General features: G+C 40.9%; 1 protein-coding gene across 1 annotated transcript in view; it reads right to left on the reverse strand.

The window, feature by feature from the left end:
* The window catches only part of LOC124776929, a 521086-nt gene that overhangs the window by 492243 nt on the left and 9727 nt on the right, over positions 1-19116 (reverse strand). Inside the window, exon 2 of the mRNA XM_047252187.1 lies at positions 9284-9372. Coding sequence (XP_047108143.1) covers positions 9284-9319 — 36 coding nt within the window. The 5' untranslated portion in view covers positions 9320-9372. The remainder of the gene's footprint in view (positions 1-9283; positions 9373-19116) is intronic.

The following is a 19116-nucleotide window of genomic DNA, read 5'->3' on the forward strand; positions in this document are numbered from 1 at the left end:
ATTTTTTGTCTATAGAAAACAAAATACTGTATCTCTTCTTCGATAGGAATAATAATATTTAGTCCATAAGAAATGGTCGCTCAAAGGCTGCCACTGTAAAAATAATGGGTTTGTTTGTAAATAACTTTTTCTGCTACCAGTCACGATTTTTTATTTATATTCTACACGACACGTTTCGGCAGATAATTCCCATTTTCAAGTGTAATTCTGGCGTAGCACACAGATAGGCACTTGAAAATGGGAATAATTTCCCGAAACGCGTCGTGCATAATGTAAACAAAAAGAAATGTCCATTATAATTATCCGGGCTGTTATGCCGTGGTCGGTTGATGAATTCTGTGTCGATTCCCAAGGTTTCGTCTCCGACTGCGGGAGACATCTTCAAGGGGGTCCGTAGCTCGAAAATCGTGACTGGTATTACGCGGACAGTGACAGTCTGGCGCGACCGTAAACAAACGAGAACTTGGACAGCCCTAGGTGTTGAGGAGCGGTGCGGCCCTTCTGGAAGGGCTGCCATCTACGACCGCGTTCTGTGGTTCCGCGAAAACAGATCTGACATAACGGTCATCGGGATCGTTGATTCCTTTTGATGTGGCGAGAGTCGCATTCGAATCCTTTTATGCGCCAGGATTTGGCTCTTTACTCATTTCAAAATAAGAAAAACAGAAAAAGAAAGAAAAAACAAGCTATCTACAAGAAAATTCAATTGGATTACACAAAGCATTTGGTAGTGGCTACAGCGCAAATGTTTACTGCGTTTGGTAGTGGTAGTTCGGGCCCGACTTTTACCGTATCAAATGGTTCAAATGGCTCTGATTACTATGGGACTTAACATCTGTGGTTATCAGTTCCCTAGAACTTAGAACTACTTAAACCTAACTAACCTAAGGACTTCACACACATCCATGCCCGAGGCAGGATTCGAACCTGCAACCGTAGCAGTCGCGCGGTTCCGGACTGAGCGCCTAGAACCGCTAGACCACCGCGGCCGGCTTTTACCGTATCTTACGCAACTGTAGTTCAAAACACTCCTCGCATGAAGGTGCCACGATATAGCGTCACCATGGAGAAAAAGTTGTTTATAAACAAACCCTTTAACTTTTAGTCGATTTATCACTATATTTTCATTACGATAAATGTTTTTTAGTTCGTACAACGTGCTGCGCTCCCTACAACAGCTGTTTTTTTTACCATACTCGAATAGTTTTCTTTCCGATAAATAGTTGTAGTCCTTTTTATGCGAACCGTTTAGATTTGTTACTGATATATGCTTTTATTCATAATTATATATCGCAAGCTCCACTGGATCTATATAGGTAAATCGTCTTTTGGTTCGCTTCCTTTATGATACATGTTTTATTTTTAGTTAGTGCAATGTATCGAAGTCTGTATTACAGCTGCAGCAATTTTTTTGCAACACTCGATCCGTTTATTTTTTACGCTAAACAGCTGAAGTTGTTCTTAAGACAATCGGGTCAGTTTACTCCTGACACATAACTATAAACATAGCTGTGTATCGCGGTCTCCGCTAAAGTATGTTTTGTGAGATTAGCTTCAGTTTCTTCATGATAAGTACTTTTTTCAGTTCTTACTTTCCGTCGCGGTATCATTACAGTTGTAGAACTTTTTTTTTACGATGCCGGTGTTCGATTCGTATTCTTCCCGATAAATGCTTCTCTCGATAATCTTTGACCGAGAATCGTAGTTTTAGCAGAAATGTCTCTTTTTCCCGATGCAATAAATTCTCCTAATCAAACTTATTCTTTTATATGCGCTTCAAAATATGGCCAACGGCGTTGATTTTATGGTTACATTGTCTGAATCATGTTCAGTACGTCACTGGTCAGACCGACGGGTAGTATCGCAATCTTCACTTTATCCCAGTTTAATTATGTTTTACATCTTTTGGCATTACCATGTCGGCTACAAGCGGTTTTTGTGTTTTATATAACAGTTTAGCGAGACAGACTACAGTGATAATGATCATACCGATTATAAAATTAAAAAAAATATTTTTGCAGTCAAAGACTGTTTTAAAGCCTATAAATTTTAAACATAGCATTTCACTATGACTACGTCGCATTTCATGCAAGAAAGACCTTCCTGGAAACTACCCGTTAGCAGTTTGTCATCAGATGGCCTGGCGTACCTAAGCCCTACCCTGTACACTTGGGCACAAGAAACGTTCGTCCCCGGGGACGATAGGGGCAGCGCGTTCCAGCTAAATACAACAAAGACGAGAGTCGATGGGAACCTGGTCGTTTGGGGAAGGGATTTTACCGTGGCGAAAATCACGTGGCAGCCATAGTAACACCATAGCAAGTGACGTGACGGCTAGTACAGAAGTGGCGGCGTATGCTGTTGTTTCCACACGCTCCTGACAAAATTATAAGTGACACAGTGTTACGTCAACTGCGATTATTGGGGCAGACATTACTATCGTCTTTCAGCTTATGGAAGAAATAACACGAGGGCATCAAACGCACTTACAAAGGAAGAAGCATTCGTAAATGGAGATTAATTTGTAAATAACTTTCAAACAACAAAAGCAAATTTCTAGTACTTTTTGAATTGCGTATTGAGCTCTGTTAAAATATCCGATTCTCGTATGCACTTCTGGCACGAGTGAAACAAGTGACATATCGATATTTGACTTCTAGCGATTAACTGTCATCATTCCATGGCCCCAAAAGTACGATTTCAAAATGTTTATGCGATTGATGGTATTTACGGACTCATATGAAAGCCAATATTTTCACTGTTATACCCCATATCAGTTAGTTAAATAAGACGTCACAGGTAAGGCGTGCATGAAAGTTATTCTACAAAGAATTTTGGGAGTTTAGCTTCGTGGAAATACACAAAAACACACTGTAATATAGCTGTGATCGTATACTCATGTTCCTTTATTAAAAACTGCAGTGAAGTTGAAATTATACTGCCAACCAGAAACTTTGCCACTTTCTATCTCAAATGCACTGGATAGGTATTTAAATTAAACGAAAATTAGAATACAGAGATAGCATCTGGAAATTCAGCCACGAGGTGGCAGTTGAATGAGAATAATCGGTGGTGGCGGAAAGAAAGTGGCGACGCGAAGTTAAAGCAATTCTAAGTGGCATGGCTTAAAGTGGCGTCACTCGAGAGACGCGCCAGAACTCTGTGTGTTGCCGCATGCAACTTCGATGACGCCATGCGAAGGCTGCGGAGTAACGGAACTTTAGTCGCATATGGAACACCGGATTCAGGGGAGTCTAGAAATTCCTAACGTCGCACTCCATTCCTTAAAAAAGGTTCAGGAGCCGGAGAAAAATATGAAAACACCAAAAACGCAACACATTACCATAAGTAATTCGATGCAAGAAATAGCTTCCAGTGGTCTCGAAGTGGATAAACACAGTTCCTGTACGGTTTTCAAGGGACTCTTACGCCATTCTTCCTGCCAAATAGTGGCAAGTTCAGGTAACGATGGAGATGGATCGCGATTACACACCCTTTTCTCCAAAATAAACCACAAAGGCTCAATAATATTGAAACTGTGGTTGACAAGGCAGCCGAGACAATTTATCCTCACAAAACCAGTCCTGGTCTATGGGACCTGTGTGAACCGCCACTGGGAAATAAACATTGTACCATGGGATAGACCTGATCAGCCGATATGGTCACATAATCCTCGGCAGAAATGCTGCCTTGCAGAATAACCATGGGGCACATGGAATACCAGGATATGGCTGCCCACTTTTTAATTTGGTTGATTTTAAATTGATATACGTGGTGTGGGTGAAGCAAGGTCAGTAAGGAGAGTAATAGTCCAGAGAAATAATATTTTGTAACAAGTGTTTACCGTCAATTTGGATAGTTAGCTTCCTTTTCCAAAAAGGAGTTGGTAACATTCACCGTGCACTAAGAATTGCTCCATTGTCGTGTAAAAGAGGGTTGTGAGAAATAAACAGTTCCAATTGTCTCACTTATCAATAGTTCACGGTTAAGAAAAGATACAAAAACAAAACATCACTCGTCATTTTAAAAACGGAATTGTTCAAATAAATTTGTTTTTCATTATAAAGTTTATTTAGGTCTTATGCTGGTGATGGGGGAGGGGGGGGGGGCGGGGAAAAGGAGGAGGTATTAACTCATATCTAACTGAACTCATGGGTAATGGTCTTAGGAAGGTTAGGAATCACTGATCTACTCACTTGTAAACCTTTGAATCTATATACACACGTCAAAAAGAGTTTTGCATCACCTCGGTTCCGAGTGTTCTGGAACCTGGACAGAAAATTAGAATAGAGATCAACATAAGCATCATTTCCGTCCTTTTTATTGCTCATGAAAACAACACATTCATGCTGTACCACCATACAGCGAGACCTTCAGAGGTGATGGTCCAGATTGCTGTACACGCCGATACCTCTAATACCCAGTAGAACGTTCTCTTGCATTGATGCATGCCTTTATTCGTCGTGGCATACTATCCACAAGTTCATCAAGGCACTGTTGGTCCAGATAGTCCCACTCCTCAACAGCGATTCGGCGTAGATCCCTCAGAGTAGTTGGTGGGTCACGTCGTCCATAAACAACCCTTTTCAATCTATCCCAGGCATGTTCGTTAGGGTTCATGTATGGAGAACATGCTGGCCACTCTAGTCGAGCGACGTCGTTATCCTGAAGGAAGTCATTCACAATATGTGCACGTCGGGACACGAATTGTCATCCATGAAGACAAATGCCTCGCCAATATGCTGCCGATATGGTTGCACTACTGGTCAGAGGATGGCATTCACGTATCGTACAGTCGTTACGGCGCCTTCTATGACCAATAGCGGCGTTCGTCGGCCTCACATAATGTCACCCCAAAACAACAGGGAACCTCCACCTTGCTGCACTCGATGGACAGTGTGTCTAAGGCGTTCAGCCTGACTTGGTTGCCTCCAAACACGTCTCCGACGATTGTCTGGTTGAAGACATATGCGACACTCATCGGTGAAGAGAACGTGACGCCAACACTGAGCGCTCCATTCGGCATGTTGTTGGGCCCATCTGTACAGCGCTCCATGGTGTCGTGTTTGCAGATATGGACATCGCTATGTACGTCGGGATTGAAGTTGCGCATCATGCAGCGTATTGCGCACAGTTTTAGACGTAACACGACGTCCTGCGGCTGCACGAAAAGTATTATTCAACATGGTGGCGTTGTGTCAGGGTTAATCCGAGCCACAATCCGTAGGTCGCGGTCATCCATTGCAGTAGAGCCCTTGGGCGGCCTGGGCGAGGCATGTCATCGACAGTTCCTATCTCTCTGTATCTCCTCCAAGTCTGGACAACAACGGCTTGGTTCACGCCTAGACACTTCCCTTGTTGAGAGCCCTTCCTGGCACAAAGTAACAATGCGGACGCGATCGACCCGCGGTATTGACCGTCTAGACATGGTTGAACTACAGACAACACGAGCCGTGTACCTCCTCCCTGGTGGAATGAGTGGAACTGATAGGCTATCGGACCCCCTCCGTCTATTAGGCGCTGTTCATGTATGGCTGTTTACATCTTTGGACGGGTTTAGTGACATCTCTGAACAGAGAAAGGGACTGTGTCTGGGGAACAGTATCCACGGTCAACGTCTATCTCCGGGAGTTCTGGGAACGTGGGTGATGCAAAACTTGTTTTAATGTCTATATTTCAACATTCCAGTTAGCAACTGACGCTACAACTACAGAAAACAAAGTTATGAAATACTTTTAGTGTTTGGTATTTGACGTAGAGAAATAATATCTGAATTTTCAGTCCACGAACCGCATCTGTTCCTCGCTCCTGTGTTCACTAAAGAACCACACAGCGTGCAAAAGAACTTACAACAATATCCTGTGCGCCTGTTATTAAGACCAAAAAAGAATAACTCAGCGTTCATAGGCCACGCTCGTTTTGTTCCGTTCCCTCTAGTATAAACGCTTGTTCGTAGATACAAGCGAATGGCTGTGGACACCGGTGCCCTGTCTGTGAATGCTCGTTCGCTTGTGTCTGCTTACATTCGTTGCGGTGTGAACCAGGCATAAAACAAATGTTGCTGGTTTCGCGCATAAACTTTCCAGAAGCGCCGCTAAAAAATCACCCTGGCAGAGGGATTTATCAGCGCGGTAAGCCGTAGTTAGGCGTTCGTGCGCCACAGATCACGCGTGCAGCGAAAGACCGAGGTCACGGGACGGGCAAGGGAGCCACGTGTCGCGGAGGGAATTGAGGGTCTACCACACAGCCAACATCGATCATTCGACAAGCTTTCTGCAGAACTGCAATCAGGATCTAGACGCAGACGAAAGCAGGGAAGGATAAAGAAGGCGAACAGTACGCACTTCAGCATAAAGAGGGAAAACAAGACTGTCACATCAGGTATAGATGATACAACAGTAGACTGTATAAGAAGAACGTATTGTTTAGGGATGAATATTATCCGTTAACGTAGAATGAGCACACAAAGACACTCGCAAAAGAATGTCACCAGCACATAATGCTCTTACGGTTCTGTCATCTGTTTCTTAACAGCCAGTGTCTTATGGTCACCTACTATTCCTACCTACACGTAGTCCTTAGCTATGAGGTTCTTCTGTGGATACCGAAGGCACGAAACACAGACACAATTTTTGAACTGTAGGAAAGGGTCATAAAAAAAGGCCATAAGAATTATATCTAGAAGTGTAAGGAGTTTCTGCTCGGGTTTAGCCGCTGCAGTCATGGAAACTGACCGTGTCTTGTCCAAAGCAAAGACTCGGGCATTTGCTTTAAGCGATTTAGTGTAACCAAGAAAAACCTGAATCTGCATGACCGGGCAGAGATATGGACCGACGACTTCGCCCACCGCTCAAAAATGGTTCAAATGGCTCTGAGCACTATGAGACTTAACATCTACGGTCATCAGTCCCTCAGACTTAGAACTATTTAAACCTCACTAACCTAAGGACATCACACACATCCATGCTCGATTCGAACCTGCGACCGTAGCAGCAGCGCGGTTCCGGACTGAAGCGCCTAGAACCGCTCGGCCACGAAGGCCGGCTAGCTCACCGTCTCCGCCGTTTCGCATCCTGGTGGTGGACGAAATTTTCAGTGACTGCGTTCCGCCAGCGACGGGGGGAGACATTTTGTGAAGTTCGTGATAACAAGACTCTGCGCAAGCGCCCTGGATTGTGGCACTGTTAATGGGTATTTTTAATAAAGAAAATACGTTTCCTATATGGGTCTAGATTGCTTATAAATTTGTTTATTTTTTAAGCCGTTTCGGCTATTGTCATCATAAGATATCTGCAGCTTAGATTAAAGGTATATAAAGAGCGAGGGACGTTTGTTATGCAACATCAAGCTGAAAAAGGTAAAAAATTAAAAAGTTAAAAAATATTTTCAAAAGAGTTCACATAAGAAATTAAATATTCCGCAAGTTTTAAGTTTTTATTAAGTGAACGTTTTTAAAACATCTATTATATCCTATTAATTTATTGTCTTTGGACGTGTCGCACTTTATGTTTCTTTAATACTAAGTGCATATATCAGTAGCCGAAACGGAGTAATAAATGAAGAAACCGATGAAATGAATTAAACGATTTTACTCACAGAAAATATAATAGCGATCTGTCCATCGGGTGGGGACGTTAAGCTTGGCGTTGCAGCCATCTGAGAGTAACATGTTGTGTGTTGGCACAGTTTCCGACGACTTTCTTTCTCTCATCATAACGACACAATGGCGACATTAGTCTCTGCAGGCAGTTACCTTCACTAAAGACATTTGGGAGAAGACCAGCTTGGATTACAGTGAAATGTAGAAACATGTGAGGCAGTATTGAGCCTACTACTTGTCCTAAAAAGGAGATTGTACGAGATTTAGAAGAAAAAAGCTTTCGACATGGTTGCTTGAAATGCACTCTTCGAATTACTGAAGTTATCAGAGGTAAAATACAGGTAACGAAAAGACGTCTCCGACATGGACAGAAACCAAAGCGCAGTTATGGAGGAAATTGTGTGGGTAAAATTTGCAGAAAGAGAGATCAAGGCATGAGTAACAGGTTGAAGTGGATATAAGGTGCAGTAGTTGTGCAAAGATGCACGGGTTAGACTAGCTGTGAGAGCTGCATATAACTTGTCTCCGGACTGAAGACCTAAACAGCAAAAAGACACATCATACGTAAGGGTCGAAGATACGTTAGAAAAGTTTGCTCCACACTGTGACACAAATGGAGTAATAATAATAATAATGTGGTGTCACCGCCAGACACCACACTTGCTAGGTGGTAGCCTTTAAATCGGCCGCGGTCCGTTAGTATACGTCGAACCCGCGTGTCGCCACTGTCAGTGATTGCAGACCGAGCGCCGCCACACGGCGGGTCTAGAGAGACGTCCTAGCACTCGACCCAGTTGTACAGCCGACTTTGCTAGAGATGGTTCACTGACAAATTACGCTCTCATTTGCCAAGACGATAGGTAGCATAGCCTTCAGCTACGTCATTTGCTACGACCTAGCAAGGCACCATTATCATTTGCTGTTAATCTTGTGATGCATGTACAATCAGACCGATGTTCACCAATTATGGATTAAAGTTAAGTATTCCTGAAGCTACGTACTTTTCTTGATAGTATAATTACTTTACCTGTTCCAGACCTCACGCCAGCCTGCGTGAGCTTAAACGCGTGCCTTTCGGCTACCCGTCATTGTGGATTGGCTGTCTTGCCAGTCCACAACAAATAATAATAATAATAAAACTCCGCGATTAGTCCCAGAGTACCACGCGATTACCGACGAGGCACCTTGTCATCCTCTGCCCTCTGCCACATGACGTCAGTTGGATGTGATATGCAGGGGCATGTTGTAACAGTTACACTCTCCATGGTGTTCTCAATTTTCCTGTCACAACACTATATGTCTGTACGTCTGCTACCTAATTTCTTGTGTTACAAAAAAAAAAAAATGTGCCAGAGATATCGAAAACTCATAAAGAAGAACAGATATTGTTGTTCGAAATGTGTGTGAAATCCTAAGGGACCAAACTGCTAAGAACAACACGGACACCCATGCCCGAGAGAGGACTCGAACCTCCGGCGGGAGGGGCCGCGCAGTCCGTGACATGGCGCCTTAAACCGCGCGGCCACTCCGCGCGGCAGATATTGTTGTTGATGCTTTATGCTTTCTTCCATACATCACTCTTCCCTTGTAAGATAACGCTAATATCGATTGCTAAAAGAGTGAACGACGAGTAAGTTGTTTCGCATTAGGTTTTGCGGAGTACTTGTCGCAAGTGAGACTTACCTTCTCAGCCGTTCCCATCCTCAGTGGGGTTGTCATTGCGGTGGCCCAAAAACATCGCAGGCGGCGACGGCCTATGGCTGCGGTGTGTCCTGCAACGAGAATAAGAGCAAAGGATGACGCGAGACGTGCCGTGGGAAAGAGTTTGCATAGGCTGTTCTTTTCCTAGGAAAACAGTGGGATCAAGAACTCTGCATCCATGGTAAAACGCTGGAGCAAGTGACGCATTTACAATACGTCGCCTCTGTCACAAGCTGCAAAGAGTGTAAGGGTGTAAGAAAAGTAAAACAAACGTTTATCAGAGATTCCAATACTTTAGTTTCAGTTAGGTCCACAGACTTCACATATTCTCTGAATGACAACATTCTGCCGTTATGACTGTTAGTGGCTGCATTAAAACATCGCTATACAGTTTCGTTTTATCCAATATACTATGTAAGAAGGCTGTTTAGGTTTTTATGTTGGTAACGCCATGTAGCGCTCTATATGAAAATCAATGACTGTGCTGTGTGCAGTCTGTGGCTGGTTTGCATGGTTGGAATATGCTATTGTAGTGTTGGGCAGTTGGATGTTAACAGCGCGTAGCGTTGCGCAGTTGGAGGTGAGCCGCCAGCAGTCGTGGATGTGGGGAGTGAGATGGCGGAGTTTTGAGAGCGGATGATCTGGACGTGTGCCCATCAGAGAGATTAAATTTGTAAGACTGGATGTCATGAACTGATGTAATATATATATATATATATATATATATATATATATATTACGACTTTTGAACGCTATTAAGGTAAATACATTGTTTGTTCTCTATCAAAATCTTTCATTTGCTAATTATGCCTATCAGTAGTTAGTGCCTTCAGTAGTTATAGTCTTTTATTTAGCTGGCAGTATTGGCGCTCGCTGTATTGCAGTAGTTCTAGTAACGAAGATTTTTGTGAGGTAAGTGATTCATGAAAGGTATAGGTTATTGTCAGTCAGGGCCATTCTTTTGTAGGGATTATTGAAAGTCAGATTGCGTTGCGCTAAAAATATTGTGTGTCAGTTTAGTGTTGATCAGAATAGGTAAAGAGCGAAATGTCTGAGTACGTTCAGTTCTGCTCAGCTGTTTGAAAATCAGATGCACAGTAATTCATTAATTTTTCTAAGTGGACGTTTCAACTATAATAAAATACCTGGCGATTCTATTTTCAGGACATTTAAACAAGACAAAAGAAATAGAAATTCTTAAAGAAGCAGGAAAAAGAATAGTCCTCCATACATAACCTGAAAAAATAAAATACATGTGTATCAACAACTTTGCACTCAAAATCCTGAAACCTAAATACAAGAAAATCGAGAAAGTTTATCAGATCAAGCACTTAGGCGAATGTATTACACATCAACAGAACGAAATTACGTGGAATAATACACACACACACACACACACACACACACACACACACACACACACACACACACACCAGTTTTATTGACTCTTCATTGGTTACTATTTCGAAGCGAAGTGGAAATTTATAATTTTTTGCATGTAAAGCGATGGCTTTTGCCACCATGTTGTACGGGGCAGAGTTTTGGGGAAGAAGAAAGAAAGCTAGGGTTTAAGGTATGGTCGACATCGAGGTTATTAGAGCCGAGGTTCGGAATATTTGAACGATGGAGAGGGAAATCGGTTGTGCCCTTTCAAAGGAATCATCCCGGCATTTGCCTGGAGCGCTTTTGGGGAAATCACGGAAAACGTAAATCTGAATGGAAGGCACCGATATGAAGTGTCGTCCTCCCGAATGCGAGTCTAGTCCACTGAGAAGGTTGGGTTCCGAGAAGGAAAGATCTTAGGCAACTGGAAACATCAGAAATTAATTTCCTCCGACGTATAAAACGTTGCTGCAGAGAAAATAAAATCATAAAAATTTACGTAAGGGATAGAATTAGCTCTGAAATATTTAATACAGAAAGGTGCACAAAACATAAAAAACGAGTGGAGCGTTGCCAGAGGTCAGGACCTCAAAGTAATTCTTTGCGGAGAAGTACAGGGTAATATGACGAAAGCGCAACAGGCTTATCTTAGCCTAAACCTAGTAGGCCACAAGTAGAAGAAGAAGAATAAGAAATTGAAATATTAAATAGACGTATCTTGTGCTTGGATTCCATCTATCAAACATAACTAATATTTTGTGCAAGTGGAGTTCATAACGGAGGAAGATACCCTAGGTATACAAGTCTTTAGTTTGTTTTGTCAGTGATTCAGAGTGCTTTTATCACGGTATATCGATAATTTTTACTTCAAACTACAACTGAATGAGAGAGTGGATTTCAAAGCCTGTGCTTTATCGTAATGTAGTACATTCTATCTTTCAATTTACCTGCAAAAATTAGTGTTGTTTTCTACCGACAAATTTTTGCGCTTTAAATATTCGTTTATTTATTCTCTATTTTGACTTTCAGCTACTTGAGAACTCAGCCAGTTAATTATACTACATTGAACCAGACAAGCATAAAATAATTAGATTTAGTACCGATGACTGCCATAAATGAATATTAGGTATGTGAAATTATATTCCAGAGACATAACAAGTCTCAACTTTATCAATGATAATGAATACAGGCCGAGGGAATGAATCAAAATTTTTACCAAAGCACAGGTTCGAACCATTGCTTCGCCCTGTATTCATTATCATAAATATGAGGCGTTGTACAAGGTTACTTTCGAATACATTGTGGGAGTGAACAGTGACGAATGTGTTACAGATTTTTACTATCAAAAACAGTCTTGATCACAATTTATTTATTACAGTGACCGGTTTCGACCACTACTGTGGTCATCTTCAGACCAATGTGTAAGAACCTCCTTCTGGGGGTAAATCACTGGTGATTTACCACCAGGTCTTCGTCTACTGTTCGTGTTACAGACTCTGACTTCGAGGGTACTGTTTTAAAATAGACTGAGGAAAGTTTAGGAAGTGATGTTGGATCAGATAGTGACAACGAAACTGAAAGCGAACGTAATTCGAAATCGGGACAGTGTGAAAGCGAAGGCAAATTTGTTTTGCCACCTGCGAATTCCTTGAATGAAACAAGTGATCATAGTGATGAAGACAGAAGTGTAGAGACTGAATTCTTTGCCAAACATTCTGCTAGAAACATATTTGGCCGAAACAAATACGGCTGCTCGTCAAATCCTCTTCTCGAGCGATCTCGTGTTCGGCAACAGTACGTCATCCGTTTGCCGACAGTGCTACCACCTGCTCAGGTAGGTAATAACCCAGCGCTTCGTACTATTTGGAATTTTTTTATGACTGACGATATTTTGAGTATCACACTGCAATGGACTAATGGAAAAATAAACAAACAAATGCCTGAAAATGGTCCAAATGTTTCGTATGAAGCCGATTTATGTGAACTAAAATCATTTTCGGTTTTCTGTTTTATTCAGCTCTTTTCAAATCCAGCAGAGAAGATTAAAAATCATGTTATGCCACAGATGGCACTGGATGTGATATATTTAGATTCGCCACAGCCAAAAACCGTTTTGGTGCACTCCTAACATGCTTGAGATTCGACGACCCTGAAATCCGTTTTCAAGGCAAGCAAAACGATCCTTTGGCTCCAGTGCCAGAAATTTTTACAAAATTTATAGACAACTGTCAAATGTTGTACAGTACTGAAGAATGAGGATGTTGGTATCATTTCGTAGCAAATGCAGATTCAAAATTTCATTCCAAACAAACCATGCAAACATGGCTTGAAAGTCATGTGCCCCACTGACGCTTTCACTGGTTATCTGTTTCATGCAAAGTTAATACACGAAGGGATCCAGAGGGAAAAAATCTAGGCGCAGTAGAAAAAAGTCCGTAACCATAGTTAAAGCACTGGAATAGACTAACCGCTACATTACTACAGACAGCTGGTTTAGCTCAATGAAGTCAGCAATACGAGTCTCAGATAAAGAGGACTAACGGACATGGGAACGTTGAATAAAAAAATAAAAGATAAATACCAGAAGAATTCTTATCTGTGAGAAGCAAGGAAATCGGTTCTGCAATGTATGCTTCCACACATGATTCAACTCTAGTTTCATTTGTGCCGAAAAAGGGTAGAGTCGCGATTCTAATATCTTCTACGCACCATGATGAATACAAAGAGGGTGATGCAGGTAAAACCAGAAATAATTTCGTACTACAATCACACTAAAGGTGATGTTCATGCTCTACATGAGAAGTGTGCCCAGCATTCAACTGCACGACGTACCCAGCGATGGCCAATGGCACTGATTTACAGCGTAGTGAACATAAGTGTGGCGAATGCCTTTATCCTTCCTTCAGAGATACTACTCAGATCAGCCGTTTTAATTTTTTTGAAGAAGCTTGCATACACATTGGTGACACCACAAATGGAAAAGCGACTCAACAACTCTCACATACCTCGTGAACTTCGTGCATCCATTCGCTGTGTTTTGGTTGTAGCAGAACCAAGAGCAGAAATCGTTCGTAGATCGATTGGAAAAACGCAAAACATGCTCCACTTGTGACCCAAAAAAGAAGAGGAAGACTTCTTATTCCTAAGGATATTTTCGTTCTGTCGTTGCAACTACAAGAAATATACGTGTTTTCTTCACCAGACGCGTTTCGCTTCATTGAGGTAAAGCATCATCAGTGGTCCGTAATTAAAGATATTTATAACTGATTTGTATTTAAGGTCGAAAACAAATCAGACTATAAATATCTTTAATTACAGATACTAATTGTGCTTCAGCTCAATAAAGCGAAACGCGTCTGGTGAAGAAAACACGTATTTTCTTGTAGTTGCAAAGACAGAACGAAAATACTCCTAGGAGTTCCAAAAGCAACTACGGACAATTTAAAGACTTAGTATGTTGGCCATTGTTACAAGTAAGCAATCTGCCTAGAAAGCTCTACAAAAATTTGCAGAGCGTGCAAAGAAAACTTCTGAGAAGCAAACTAAAATCGACAAAAGTAATAGTGTAATTTTTATTTTTTAATGTTGTATGGGAGTTTCTTATGTTTTTATCATTACATGCATAATAAACAATACAAATATAGCAAAAAGTAAAATCTGGAAAGCAGGGTACCTGAGTTTTTATAGCTTTAACGTTATCATGTTATGTTACGTTCATTTTGTTCAGTTTTCTACTTAAATACGTATTCTTTTCTTAAAAATAAACTTAAAATTTATTTTAATATTTTTTCTGAGTGGTATTAATGTAACATTTTATATAAAAATATGAATTTTTTCACTGATATTTCTGAAAGCAATTTTTATGCCGATTTAAACATAGCGGTCTGTCAGACCGTATCTGGGACAGTGTGTGACAAAAAATGACCAGGGAAGCTAACGGTTAACAGCTATGAGCGCTTCTTCATCTTTGCTGCTGTGAAACACGTCTAGTAAACATAGCTGTTAAGATATGCATTTTATGGCCCATGTTTACTAGACAATTTTTTTCTTCTTTTTTAAAAAAAACTCCTCCCAAAATAAAGCAAAGAGCTTGCAGGAGAAGAGATTTGTTTCACAGCATCGAAGGTGAAGAAGTGGTCGTAGCTCTTAAAATAAGGATATGCGTTCTAGAGCCCATGTTTTCTAGACCTGCTTCGAATGATCGTTCCTGGCCTATCCTGGGACAGCCTATATACAAAGGTTACCAATTTTTCCTTCTCAGTGTTTATCCGTCGTGCAGGGTTCGCTGTTCCCGTGATTTGATAAATTTGTTTCATTCCTACGTTTTGGCCGTGTGTGCTTCCTGACGCCATAGTCGTCAAAAAAAGTAAGGGAGGAAATCCGTGTACGCCATCTGTCTCTTTATCGTGTGAACATTTTTCTCTGTGTTATCGTATTTTAGCCTTTTTTGTACAGTACTTCCATCTTCTAAATTCCAGGCCTTGTCGCCACAACCATATTTGTCTCTCCTCAAATAGAGACGACTGCATGATTGCGGTTGTTGCTTCGATAAAGATAGATCTCTGTACACCTCGGCTCTGGGATCTGCTAGAATAACTTTACATTAGTAAGAAAAGAGACATTCAATTTTTTAAAGGCTAACAACCATTTTTTTACATGAGATTCAGTCTTAAAAGAAAAGAACAACATGTTATTTAAATATCTCAATGAACTACTGTCGCAATCAGATAAACTGTTGTTTCATCGCCAGCTTATTAAATGAACGGAAATTGCCAAATTCAATCAGTTCCTGATTATTGATGTTATAAGGTTGCACCATGTTTAAAATTATGGAACCACGGAATACTTGCACTATTACGTCGAATGCATCCACAGAACTAACCTTTCTCTTTACTACCTATTGACCATTCGCTTTGGCAACTGGTATAGGATGTTTTCCCTGCTTAATTTCAGAAGCAATAGAGGATGTGTACAAATGTACAAGCGTTCAATGTACGCTTGTGCTATATACGTAATTTAGTACCTGATGATGGAATATATGCTCTGAAACACATAGCGATTAACTACAATGCAAAAGACGGCTCGTAGCTTTTTCTTTTAACCTGTCATGATTGAATATCTTGCATTGTGAAATATTCACGATAACAGACGTACAGTTGCATATAAGATAGCAAATCCAACGCGGAAGTGACATTTGAGAGGAAAATATGCTTAGTTTTTTCAGTGAACCCATCTACAGCTTTTTATTCCAGCATTTTTAGCTCGCTTTAAGCGTTACAGTCGACGACGCTGGTTCTCCAGTATTATTTTCTATTTATTCGTTGTATTTATATTGGCGTCTAGCTGCCCAGCTACTCAGCCAGGCGTTACTTAGCAAGGCGAAAAGTAATCTCGGGGAAAGCCACTGCCGATAAGGGAGGCGCTAGTTGGAACGCCACGCGCGTGCAAGCACACACACACACACACACACACACACACATAGTTCCTGCGGAGCTGCAGGCTTGTTAATGCCCCACGTTGCGCTGTCGCCTTTTGTGTGCTTGCACGCTGTCGGCGAGTTCGATGACAGGAGACAAAGCAAGAATATTTGACAAGCAACACGAGGCGAGCTCGAGCAGGACAGAAATGGCGAAGAGACTAGCGGGGTAGCAGCGCGGAGGGACATGATGCCCCAAATGTAGCAAAGACGACTTTTACGAATTCCACGAGTGAAGCTCCTGCAGATGAGACTTGCCTTTCAGATTTTTACGCCGGCCGCTGTGGCCGAGCGGTTCTAGGCGCTTCATTCCGGAACCGCGGTACTGCTACGGTCGTAGGTTCGAATCCTGCCTCGGGCATGGGTGTGTGTGATGTCCTTAGGTTAGTTAGGTTCAAGTAGTTCAGTCTAGGGGATTGATGACGTTAAGTCTCATAGTCCTCAGAGCCATTTGAACCATTTGAACCGGATTTTTACAAACAACACTAAATGGTACCATTGACATGTGAGGTAACTGTAGTTTTAAAATTTGACATCTATAGTTGTTAAAACAATGGCTATTAGAAACTGACGTAGTAATTTTTTTTACAGTGACCTTGTAAATGTAACAGCACTGCGGAAAAATTGGATACTCAAGTAAAAGTTTCCGACGGATGGTTTTTCACGATTTACGTGGAGACCTAACTCAACAGTAACGTCTCGAATTGCTTCATTCGGCTTTCAAGGAAAAAAATGTTTACAATTGGTTTGCATATCTGCGTAGTGGTCGTACTTATGACAGAGATACATTTTGTAAGGATCGAGCAAAATCGATTGCCGTTACAAAAATCATCGAAACTATGCGCAACATGACTGAATGAGAGAGATCTCGGACAAATTCGACTGAGGAAATGCAAATTCCTCGCTACGAGACAGACACCAAGCAGCAGTCAACTGTTTGGATGTTGCAAGATGAACAATGTAATAGGTTTAATCTACATGAGTTCATATGTTTTTGGATGGGGTCCGCCTTTAGCAAAACATAGTTTTGTTTTTTATCCCCATAAAATGTTTCACTGCAGTTGCAGCATCATCAGTGGGCTTTTATTTTATGGCTGTTAAAGATAAAGAATATTCTTTACTGTTTGTATACATGTAAATATTAGGTTTTGAAAATCGTAATTAAAGATTTTTGAAGAAGCACATAAAATTATGAATTCATAGCTTTTTCCACATGCTGTGGTTTTCCTGAAGTATTATGTTTTTACAGTGACTGTTTTCTTTTACTGTTTGTCATCTGCAAAATATAATACATCAGGAAAACCACACCATGTGGTAAAAGGTATGAATTCATAATTTTATGTTTTTCTTCAAAAATCTTTAATTACGATTTTAAAAACTAATATTTACATGTATAAAAACAGTAAAGAACATTCTTTATCTTTAACAGCCATAAAATAAAAGCCCACTGATGAAGCTGCAACTGCAGTGAAACATGTTTGGGATTTAAAAAAATTGTGTTTTGCTAAACATATCTATTGTTAATGCAAACTCGGAAAAAAGAGCTTCAACCCCAAGATGAATAGTACGTGAGTTTGTCTGCACAGGTATCTGGCTCTTCATTTTAAGTGGATGCGCGGTACCGATTAGTTCAGTTTAGAATTTTCTTATCAAAGATTCATACTAAATTATTACATTTTTACCTTTGGTGCAGGATTACGTAAATAACAACTGTGTGTCTGGACATGCCGCATAAAGAAACAGCTATTAGTAATGTTTTTATTTTTCCTGGTTGCAATACTGAATGAAAAAAAAAATGAAAATAATAATTTTATTTTATAAAATTAATTTTCGTAATCTTAAATCACTCCAATAATTAAAATAGTTACCGTTTGTTAACTTATGGAAAACTTTATATTGTATTTCCCCTGTATGTAAAATATCTGTTTTTGCTTTGTGTCTGGAGGTTCGGCAGTACATGTAGTTGTTCGTTGAGTAGCATATAAGGCAGCGTTAATGAGGCTAGCAGTGAGTTAAATGGTGGTTGAGCAAACGGAAAGGAAAGAATTATTTTAAGTATTACAAAATGTTAATATATAAGCATTACTAAAATGGGTGTTGGATTCAATTCAAAAATAATTAATTCCACATGATACGAACAATATAATAAAATCCAGGACTTTCTCCAAATAACGGAATGACTGCAGTCAATAATAGTCGGGAGTATCGATCCTTAAAAATAAATAAGATGAATGTTTTGTTTCGTTTCGTGCTCTTGATTAATTTTAAATAGGACACTGAAATGAACTTTCCAGTTTTTTGGAGTAAAGCAGACACCAACAAAAGTGTTTTCGTTCGTGGAGGTCCGCCAAGAAATGATCGCTCGTTCCTTTGGTTTCTGTGCAGTATCCCGGCCATTGCTTTACAGGATCGAAGAACAAACAGTACATCAAACGGTTGTTATTTGAGGGAGAGGAACTTCGAATTAATGTCTCACTGCCCAGATTCAGCTGATTTACTACCAAACTACTGGGTGGTCATAAGTAAAGGGCAACTACTATCTGTGGTGCAGTGTAGGCTGTAATTATCGCATGGCAACAAAATTTGATTGATACGCTAGGGTGTTTATGTTGAAAAAAAATAGTTCCAAATTTAGCCACAAGGTGCAAATCTGTCGCCGGCCGCTGGTGGCCGTGCGGTTCTGGCGTTACAGTCTGGAACCGCGCGACCGCTACGGTCGCAGGTTCGAATCCTGCCTCGGGCATGAATGTGTGTGTTGTCCTTAGGTTAGTTAGGTTTAAGTAGTTCTAAGTTCTAGGGGACTTATGACCTCAGCAGTTGAGTCCCATAGTGCTCAGAGCCATTTGAACCATTTTTTTGCAAATCTGTCGCTGTATAATTCTCTATTATGTCACCGGTGCTGATACTGAACAAACTGTGTAAGCGGCGGTTAATAATAAAATCAACATTATGCCTT

Source organism: Schistocerca piceifrons, chromosome 1, assembly GCF_021461385.2.
Source record: "Schistocerca piceifrons isolate TAMUIC-IGC-003096 chromosome 1, iqSchPice1.1, whole genome shotgun sequence".
Classification (NCBI taxonomy): domain Eukaryota; kingdom Metazoa; phylum Arthropoda; class Insecta; order Orthoptera; family Acrididae; genus Schistocerca; species Schistocerca piceifrons.